This window comes from Muscardinus avellanarius, assembly GCF_963383645.1.
Source record: "Muscardinus avellanarius genome assembly, chromosome: 1".
NCBI lineage: Eukaryota > Metazoa > Chordata > Mammalia > Rodentia > Gliridae > Muscardinus > Muscardinus avellanarius.
The window spans coordinates 234,215,492-234,225,046 of NC_137786.1; the positions used below are offsets into that span (position 1 = coordinate 234,215,492).

General features: G+C 57.0%; 1 protein-coding gene across 3 annotated transcripts; it reads right to left on the reverse strand.

Moving 5' to 3' along the window:
- Positions 1 to 2,128: 2,128 nt before the first annotated feature.
- CABP2 (calcium binding protein 2) lies at positions 2,129 to 9,098 on the reverse strand (the record flags this gene model as incomplete). Of its 3 annotated transcripts, XM_080696241.1 has the most annotated exons (7): positions 2,129 to 2,154; positions 2,909 to 3,056; positions 3,160 to 3,269; positions 5,194 to 5,328; positions 6,938 to 6,968; positions 7,517 to 7,675; positions 8,180 to 8,221. In XM_080696241.1, the coding sequence occupies 7 exons, from the start codon at positions 8,219 to 8,221 to the stop codon at positions 2,129 to 2,131; spliced, it is 651 nt and encodes a 216-aa protein (XP_080552367.1). The 3 variants fall into 3 exon arrangements, with proteins under 3 accessions (XP_080552367.1, XP_080552368.1, XP_080552369.1); XM_080696242.1 differs by lacking the exons at positions 7,517 to 7,675; positions 8,180 to 8,221 and adding an exon at positions 8,937 to 9,098; XM_080696243.1 differs by lacking the exon at positions 7,517 to 7,675.
- Positions 9,099 to 9,555: the final 457 nt, after the last annotated feature.

A 9,555-nucleotide genomic window follows, 5' to 3' on the forward strand; every position in this document is an offset into this window, starting at 1 on the left:
AGGAAGGGGAGTAAAAGGTTTATTGGAAGCAGCAGGGAATGGGGCAAGGGTGGCTGAACACCCCCAAAGGGGCTGGAGCTCTGGGTCCAGCAGCTGCCTTCAGGACAATACTCGAGAGTAGCCCAAGCCGAATTGCCTTCAGGTGCAGGCTGCTTTCTTCCAGAGTCCACGGGATCTGCCAGAAGGGAATAGAGAAAAGTGGCCGAACACCCCATAGGGGCTGTCGGAACTCCGGGGTCCAGTAGCTGCCAGGGTCACTACCTGAGTGTCGCCCGAGCCAAGTGCCCATCAGTTGCAAACTACTTTCTCCCAGAGTCCATGCGATCTGCCAGAAAAGAGGTGCAGGTCACCCCTAGGGGCCTGGTCAGCCATGATGTCCAGCAGAGGCCTTCAGGTCACTACTCGAGAGTTGCCCAAGCCCCATGCCCTCAGATGCACTCTGCCTTCTCTCAGGGCCAACACGACCTGCGAGAGAGAGAGAGAACAGCTCCCCAAAAGGGGAGGGGGTCCCGAGCGGGAAAGTCCCCCTTTTGCCATCTGACTGGCTGATGCCTGACCGCTTGCAAGTCCGTTTGTGGTGAGGGTGACTTTTGGGACTCCAAGGAGAATTTGCATAGGGCATTTGCAAGTTCTTTGAAGGGTCTCCTTTCAGGAATGCCAGACTTGCTCGGTGGGTTTGTTGATTAGGAAACTCAGGATGGCTTTGTGAAGCTCTGGCCTTCTTATCTCCTGAGCCTTTGGAATTTCAGGCATTTGTCGCCCCTCAGGAAACGCAGGAAATTAACTTTTTGCTACCAAGGCCTTTTCCCTATCTGCCTATTTCCTTTCTATCTCCTCAGAATGCCCCTGGGTTCTATCCCCAGACCCATAAATAAATAAATAAATAAATTAATTAATTAATTAATTTAAAAAATGCACATTGAAACTAAATCCTTAATGCCCTGATCTTAGCTGATGGGGTCTTGGCGAGATGGTTAGACCATGAGGGCTCTGCCCTTAGGGGTAGAGTGAGGGTCTTATGAAAGCTCTGGAGGGGCCGAGGTGGGCACGTTAGCCCCTCTGGGCTTCTGCAGGTGAGGACAGAGAGTTCGACCCCTCCAGAAAAGCAGCAGGTTTCAGGCACCATCATGGAAGCAGGCCCCAGGTCCCCACAGGACAGAACAGGCCTGCTCCTGATCTCAGCCTTCGCAGGTTCCAGAACTGTGAGCACTGACTTTATGTTGTGTGTAAAGTATCCAGTCTCTGGCGTTTTGTTATAGCAGTAGGAACGGGCTAAGATACTCGGCGTCTCGGTTTCCTCAGCCTGGGGGATGGGGCAGGCTGGGGCTGAAGAGTGGCGTCTGTGGCTTCTCTGGGAGGCCGAGCTCAGAAGCAGTAAGGGTACCAGGGAACGCAAGAGGAGTCAGCAGGGTCGGCCAGGAGAGCTCCCAACTCCAGGCAGGTCTGATGCGGCCATGACTGAACCCAAGGGCCACTTGGGTTCAAAGCTTCGGTCTCGTGGTGGGAAGAAATGTCCAGGTTCTGGCCCCTCCCCTCCCCACTCAGCCAGGGGCTCCCAGGAGGAGCAGCCGGAGGCCGGGCTGCCCTTGGAAGCGGCCAGCAGCCGAGCCCTGCAGCCAGGTAACTCACTCCTTGAAACTGAAGACCAGGTTCTGGAAGGCAGCCCTCAGGCTTACGAGGAGCAGCCCTCAGGCTTCCTGTACCGCTAACGCAATCCTGCAGGGACCACACACACACACACACACACACACACACACACACACACACACACGCCTGAGCTCCGGGGAGCCGGCTGGGTTTACCCCCCAGGGACGTTTCCTGACACTTGCCCCAGGCTGGACTCAGGATCCCGAGAGGAAGAAGAGGGGGTTCCCTCCCACCTGCAATTCACCATTGAGGAGGCCCGTGGTCCGAGGACTTGACTCTTGGGGGCCAGGTACTGGGGCCTCCAGGATGAGCAAGTAAGAGGCCCCAGCGATCTCGCCAAGTTTGAAGATGCTTTATTGTCAGAGAATTGGAGGTGGGTGAGGGGCGAAGGCGGGAGGGGACACTGCTGGGGCAGGGACGGTCCGTCTGTACACGATGGCTTCAGGGAGCCTGCTGGGGGCAGAGGCCGTGACCTTCCAGTTCAGCGAGACATCATTCGCACAAATTCTGCCAGGGCAAAGACAAGGTTTGGGGTCTGCCCTCCTGCCCCGTTAGGGGTGAGGCCAATCCGCCTAACCTGGGGTGGGCTAGAGTGTGGTTAGGAGAGGGACCCCAAAAACATCCGCTGGATCCAATAGGGAATCCTATCAGATTCCGGAGCAGGGAACTTTGTCTTCCGCCTCCAAAAAATAATTCTTGTAACTGAATCTTATTATATTTCTCCTTTGGCCATGAGGAAGCTCAGGGGCCTACTTTGGATTTTTCCATACACTACTTTTTCCCTTGGCTTTAGGGAGAGTTGAGTTCCACATTAACTGCCCAGATTCCAATCTTTTTTTTTTTCTTTTTCTTTTTTTGCGGGTCTGGGGATGGAACCCAGGGGCATTTGACCTCCAAGCTACACCCCCTGCCCTATTTTTTATTCTTTATTTTGAAACTGGGTCTCACTGAGTTGCAGAGGGCCTCACTAAGTAGCTGAGGCTGTCTGCGAACCGCGATCCTCCAGGTCTCAGCCTCCCGGATGCTGGGATGACAAGCGTGTGCCAACGCCCGGCTTCAGATTCCAATCTTGACTTCATTGCTTTCTTTTCAGGAAGCACCTGTGCTTCCTAGAGCACTCCCTCTCCTGCCCCTGGAGACAGCAGTGGTCCCTTCCTCCTGGGACCTCAGTGATAATTAACCAGAAAAGCACATGGGTGTGGGAGAACACCCTGTTACTCCTTTATCTGTTAAGAACCTTCCAGGGCGTGGCGGGCGGTACCTTCAAAGTCGACCAGGCCGTCTCCGTTGAGGTCAATGTCCTGGAGGATCTCGTCCACCTCCCGCTGGCTGAGCCGCTCCCCCAGCAGGGCCTTGAGGGCAGCACGGAGCTCTCCCACGCTGATGCAGCCGTCCCCATTGGTGTCAAACTGTGGCGGCGGCGGAGGCGGCGTGGGGTCACCCCTGGGTCAAGCACTCACCGGCCCCTCACCCACGGCGGCCCCACAGCCCACCCGGGCTGCCCGGGCGCACCTCTCTGAAGGCGTCCCGCAGCTCCCGGACCCCGATCATGTCCGCCGTCTCTGCTAGCAACTTGGGGCCCATCAGCGCCACAAAGTCTTCGAAGTCCACCTTCCCGCCACCTGGGGGTCACGCCCATCTCTTAGCTACCCAGCCTGGCATCGTCCCTTCCACCCCCACCACATTGGGAGACCCTTCTCTCCCTCTGCACCCAGGCTGGGCCATTATTTCTTGATGGGATCACCCTCCATCCAAGGTTCAGACTGGGCCACCGGCAAAAGGAAAACCACTGCCGGGCGTGGTGGGCACGCCTGTCATCCCCGCGCTTGGGAGGCAGAGACAGGAGGATCGCGCAGGTTCGAAGCCAGCCGTGCGCGCTGGCTTAGGAGACCCTGTTTCCAAATAAAAAAGTATAAAAAATAGGTCTGGGAGTGTAGCCCGGAGGTAGAAGGGCTTCCAGGAACCCCAGTACCACCAAAAAAAAAAAAAAAAAAGGAAAACCACTGTTTTAAGTCAGGTGTGGTGGTGCCTGATTGCAATCCCAGTACTTGGGAGGCTGAGACAGGAGGATCCAGGTTCGCAGCCAACCTCAGCAACTTGTGAGTCCCTCTGCAACTTAGTGAGACTCTGTTTCAAAATAATGGGGCTAGGGCTGAGGATGTATAGCTCAGTGGAACACTTGCCTTGCATGTCTGAGGCCCTGGGTTCAACCCCAAGCACCACAAATAAATAACAATAATAGGGCTAGCCGGGCGTGGTGGCGCATGCTTGTAATCCCAGTGCTTGGGAGGCTGAGACAGGAGGATCGCACAGGTTCGAAGCCAGCCTCAGCTACTTAGTGAGGCTCTCAGCAACTTAGTGAGACCCTGTTTCCAAATAAAGTATAAAATAGGTCTGGGAGTATACCCCGGAGGTAGAAAAGCCCCTGGGCTCCACCCCCAGTACCAATAAATAAATAAATAAATAAATAATAGGGCTGGGAGTAAAGCTTGGAGGTAGAATGCCCCTGGGTTCAATCCCAAGTATCACACACAGGAAGAAAGAAAGAAATAAAAATGGGAGCTTGGTGTAGTGGCACATGCCTATTATCCCAGGACTTGGGAGATTGAGACAGGAGGGCCTCAGTAACTTAGTGAGACCTTGCTTAAAAAGAAAAAGGATTGATGAGGGAATCAGTGGTAGAGTCCCTGGGTTCCAACTCCAGTACTGCAAAAAATAAAAAATAAAAAAAATCACAAAACCAAAATAACAACAACAACAACAACAACAACAACAATCTTCTGAGAGCCAGGCCTGGTGATGCACACCTGTAATCCTAGTACTTGGGAGGCTGAGACAGGAGAATCACAGGTTGAAGGGCAGACTCAGCAACTTAGTGCGATCCTGTTTCAAAATAAAAAATAAGCCAGGTATGGTGGCGCATGCTTGTAATTCTAGACTTGGGAGGCTGGGACTGGAGGACCGCGGTCCATGGCCAGCCTCAGCTACTTAGTGAGGCCCTTTGCAACTCAGTGAGACCCTCTTTCACAATAAAGAATAAAAAATAGGTCTGGGGGTGTAGCTCAGAGATAGAATGCCTCTGGGTTCCATCCTCAGCACCACACACACACACACACACACACACACACAAACACAAGAGCTCTCATGATATGGCTCAGAGGCAGAATGCCTCTGGGTTCAATACCAAGTACCAAAACCAAAAATAAAAAAAAAAAAAACAAGAAAACAACTTCTGGAAGCTTCTCTTGGTTTTCCTGAAGAGCTGATTAGTTCAGCGGCCGGCTCCAGCACCGTGGGACCTTAGCCAAGCCACTTCCCTGTTGCGAGACCCAGTTTCCTCACCTGTGAAGGGGAGGTGCACCCCAGCCCTGCCTCTCAGGGATAAAGGTGAGATTCTGGGGGGGGTGTGGGGGGGCAGAGATCTTGCCTTGAGAGCGACCTAGTCCCCGGGCCCTGGGGCGGCCTGTGCGGTCACCAGTGCCTGGGTGTTCCTGGTCCTGGCCAGGGTGCTGGAGAGCGGGGCAGGGGTGGATCCAAGGCACGTACTGATTTGCTGTGAGATCTCGATGAGTTCCATCTCCGTGGGCATGTAGCCCAGGGTCCGCATGCAGGCGCCCAGCTCCCGGTAGCCGATGTAGCCGTCCCGGTCTCGGTCAAACTCCTGGAAGGCGACCTGTAGCTCTGCCGCGCAGGGTGGGGTCAGGCTTTCCTTCAGGGCTCCCTGGATCCCGCCTGGCCCATCCCATCCTCCTTCCCTCTGTCCAATCGTTTCCTCCCTCTAAGCATCAGTGACCGCCTGCCTCTGGGCCTTTGCATATGCTGTTTTTAAGAAATGTGTTTTGCTGGATGTAGTGGTTCGTTCTTTCTTTCTTTCTTTCTTTCTTTCTTTCTTTCTTTCTTTCTTTCTTTCTTTCTTTCTCTTTCTCCCTCCCTTTCTTTCTTTCTCTCTCTCTTTCTTTTTGGTGGTACTGGGGTTCCTGGAAACCCTTCTACCTCCGGGCTACACCAGACCTAGTTTTATACTTTTTTATTTGGAAACAGGGTCTCTTAAGCCAGCACAGCTTGCTTCGAACCTGTGCAATCCTCCTGTCTCCACCTCCCAAGCGCGGGGATTACAAGCGTGCGTCACCACGCCCGGCTCATATTTTTAATTATAGTACTTGGGAGACTGAGACAGGGGGATCACAGGTTCGTGGCCAGCCTCAGCAACTTAGTGAGACCCTTTCCAAATAAAAAACAAAATAGGTCTGGGGGTGTAGCCTGGAGGTAAAAAGGCCCCTGGGTTCTATCCCTAATACTACCACCAAAGAAAAGCGTTCTTTTAGCTGGGCATGGTGGCACACACTTGTAATCCCAGCATTTGGAAGACTGAGACAGGAAGGATCATGGTTCTCCAACAGCCTCAGCTACTTAGTGAGGCCCTACACAACTTAGTGAGACCCCGTTTCAAAATAAAGGATAAAAAAATGAGACTGGGGGTGTAACTCAGAGGTAGACTGCCCCTGGGTTCCATTCCCTGTACCACAAACAAACAAACAAACAAACAAACAAACAAACAAACGTGTTCTTTCAGAAAAATTGTGCGTGTATGGTATGGTGCTGGGGATGGAACCCAGGGGCATTCTACCTCCGAATTTATATCCCCAAGTCTTTTTTATTCTTTTATTTTGAGACAGGGTCTCATTAAGTGCTGAGGCCAGCCACCAACCTTCAATCCTCCTGTCTCAGCCTCCCAAGTACTAGGATTACAGGTGTGCGCCACCGCACCTGGCTTTTCAGCAGATATTTGAGAAGCTCTGCTATGTACCAGGCTCTGCTCTGGGCCCCGGAGATACGGCAGTGAATTAAAAAAAAAAAAAAAGGAGGGAAGGGAGGCCGGGAGGGCTGAACGGATGGACAAACCCTGACCTCACTCGGGTCACATTCTGGAGCACTCTCCCCTCTCTGGTTCAAGGTCACCTTCCTTCTACGCCTATTCCCCCAGCCCATTTGCAGTTGAGGTACTGACGCCATTCCCCGAGGGTGTGGCCAGATCACCTGTGCTCAGCGCACGGCGGGGCCCACAGTGGGCACCAGGAAGCGTCCCCTGGATGGACCAGTGTAAGAGGCCCTCAACCTGCCTCCTTGAGACCCCGGAACCGGTGGCTGGAGAGGGGAGGTCTGCCACTCCTGCCTGTTCAGTGTGGTCCCACGGCGTCTTCTTGCTCCTAATTCCTCTTGGACGCTGCCGAGGGCCCCTCCTGATGCCCCCGCCCTGTGTCCACCCCCATTCCCCTCTCCAGCCCTTTACCTTCAATCTCCTCTGGCCGCAGCTCTCTGTCCTGGAGGACACAGATGGGTTAGGAGTTCCCTCCCCAGCCCCTGTTCCCCTCCTTCCTGTTCCTTGGGGCTCCCTACCCAGCCCAGCCCCACAGCACCCACAGGGTGGGGGCCTCCTGGGTGCCCCCTTCCAGCGCCACCTGCCCAGGCTGCTCCCTGGCTCCCCACCACCCTATTCTGAGGCAGGAACTCCTTTTGCCAAAGAGGGACCTGGGGGCCAGGTCAAACCTCCGGTGTGGCTAGCTGGTACCAATGACAGGTGTGCGGCTCTTGTCCTCAGGGCCCTGAGATCTCCCTAGCCCATCCTCTGGACTGCCTGCCTGCCTCGCTTTCTTGCTTTTTCTTTTTTGCTTTTTCTTTTTTTCTGGGAATGGATCCCAGGGCCCCACATGCTAAGCGGGCACTCCACTGAGCAGCACCCCAGTGCTGGGGGCTGTTTCTCCCGCCTCCCCTGTCTTCCTCTTCTGTCACCCTCGACCCTCTCCCTCCTGTTCCGGGAGGCGGGTGGAGGGAGCAGGGCAGCGGGCCAAGGGCCAGCGGCTGTACATACGAATTGGGTGGCAGCGATGCTGGGCCGCAGGAAGATGCAGGCCGGCCCCACCAGGTTGCCGAGCACTGAATAGCTCTGGACGCCCCCCTGCTCCTCCAGGCTGGGGCGGGGGCCGGGGCGGGAGCCCCCTAGCGGGGAGGCAGGCCACTGCCAGGGGTCCTGCAGCAGAGCCGGCAGTGAGCTGGGCCAGTGGCCTGAAGACCCCTCCCCAGCCCTCCTCATCATCCAGGCCGCTCTTTGGAACCCAGAACCCTGGCCCATTATGCTGTTAAGCCGGAAGGGCCTATTTTCTAACTATTCAGTTGGGTAAACTGAGGCCCTGAGAGGGGCCGGGGTTAGGCCAGGGCCATTGAAGAAGTAAACGGAGCTTGGCTCCAGCTCCAGAGCCCCAGGCACGGCTGGTGGGCAGAGAACAGGGCCCTGCGGCCAGGATGGGCAGCGGGGCCCGGGCAGCTCGGTGGAGGAGCCCCAGAAGTCTAGGTGAGCAAAGGCAGGATGGGTCTGAGTCTAGGGCATTCAGGAGAAGAATCTCGTTGGAGGATGGTGGGCAACCAACCCTCCATCCCCACCCGCAGCCTGGCCCTCACTGGCCTCTGTCCACCCACCGGGACCCAGAGTCTCACTCGGTCTCCCGGCCGTGGCTTCCTGCCCTCGCCCTCCTACCTTAGGCCCCCGGCACCGGGGCCGCTTGGCACAGTTCCCCATGGTCCCGCACCATGCCAGGGCCGGAGCCCTGGGCGGATGCTGCGGATGCCGCCAGCCCCCAGCCGCTCCCAGCGAGAGCCCGGGAGCACTGCTGGGGATTTTCCTGGGGTTTTGCAGGGAAGATCGGGGCGGGTGGGCAGGCGGGGGGCCCTGGACCCGGGGCTTGGGTCCTAATCCGGGATTATCTCTGAGCATCTCTGTGGGCGAGGGGGGCCACTTGGGGCCCAAGGCCCCCTGGAAGGCACAGCCTCTCCACGCATCCTCCAGAGGGTCTCCCACACCGTGTCTGCTCACCCCTGCCCTCGGCCTCACCCAATCAGAAGCGGTTTCTTGAGACACAGGCCTGGGTCTGGGAAGACGGAAGCAGCCCAGGTGCCAGGGCCGCTGGGATGCCTCTCAGAACAGGGAACAAGCATGGTGGCCCCTTCTGTACCGCCTCTCCAAGAGAGAAGGCCACCCCAAGAAGCCCCAGCGCCTCCCTGCCCGGGAGCGCCCCAGGCCCAGGTCAGCCCTCAGCTAAAGGGAGCCGACGCAGTGTGGTAGGTGGCAGCTCAGTGTGGACAGAAGCCGAGAAGAGGCTCACCCAGCCTCTGCTGACCAGTGGATCTCTCCGGCCATGTGCACATCCTGGGTCTATCCCACAGGGGCCCCCTGGGGTGTGGGGTCCCCACCCTTCCCTCATGGTCCCCACAGTGGAAGATGGTCCCCTCCTTACCTGCCCATAGACAGCCTGCACCTGCGCCTCCAGCTCCCGGAGCAGTGCTCGCCTGCTGGCTGCCGGGCTGGCAGGGGGCTGGCTGGGCCCCGGGGTTACTGCAGGGGGGCTGGGGTCCCCTGAGCGGGTGCTGCCATCTTCTAGGCCCTGGGGCAGGGCCATGAAGACGAGGGCTGGGCACCTCCTCCGGGCCGCTCTGTCCCCTGGTCCTGTGGGTGGGAGGCTCAGTGGGGGCCTGTGTGCTCTCCAGGGCCCCCTCCAAGGGCTAATAGAGCCCGAGGTCCGCGAAGTCCATTATCTTCCTCCACAGCCTGCGCATCCTGGAATAACCCCTCCCTGAAGTTCCCACTTTTCTCTCATGCTGGCTGCAGGCTGCACCCAGGGGTGTTGTCCTGGGCCCCCCACAGGCTCTGGCAGCCCACCTCCCCACCCGACTTTGGCCTCCTTCGCCTCCACACCCTGCCTTTACCTCTCTGGCTCGCGGTCCCCTGTGGGCCTGACTGGCTTTGTGGAGTGGAGGGGCTGGCCCCTCAGCACCCTGCGTCCTCCCTGCTGTGCGGGCTGGGGGCTTCCTCACTGCCTCCATCTCTCTTTCTGTGCACTTTTTTTGAGGGTCTGG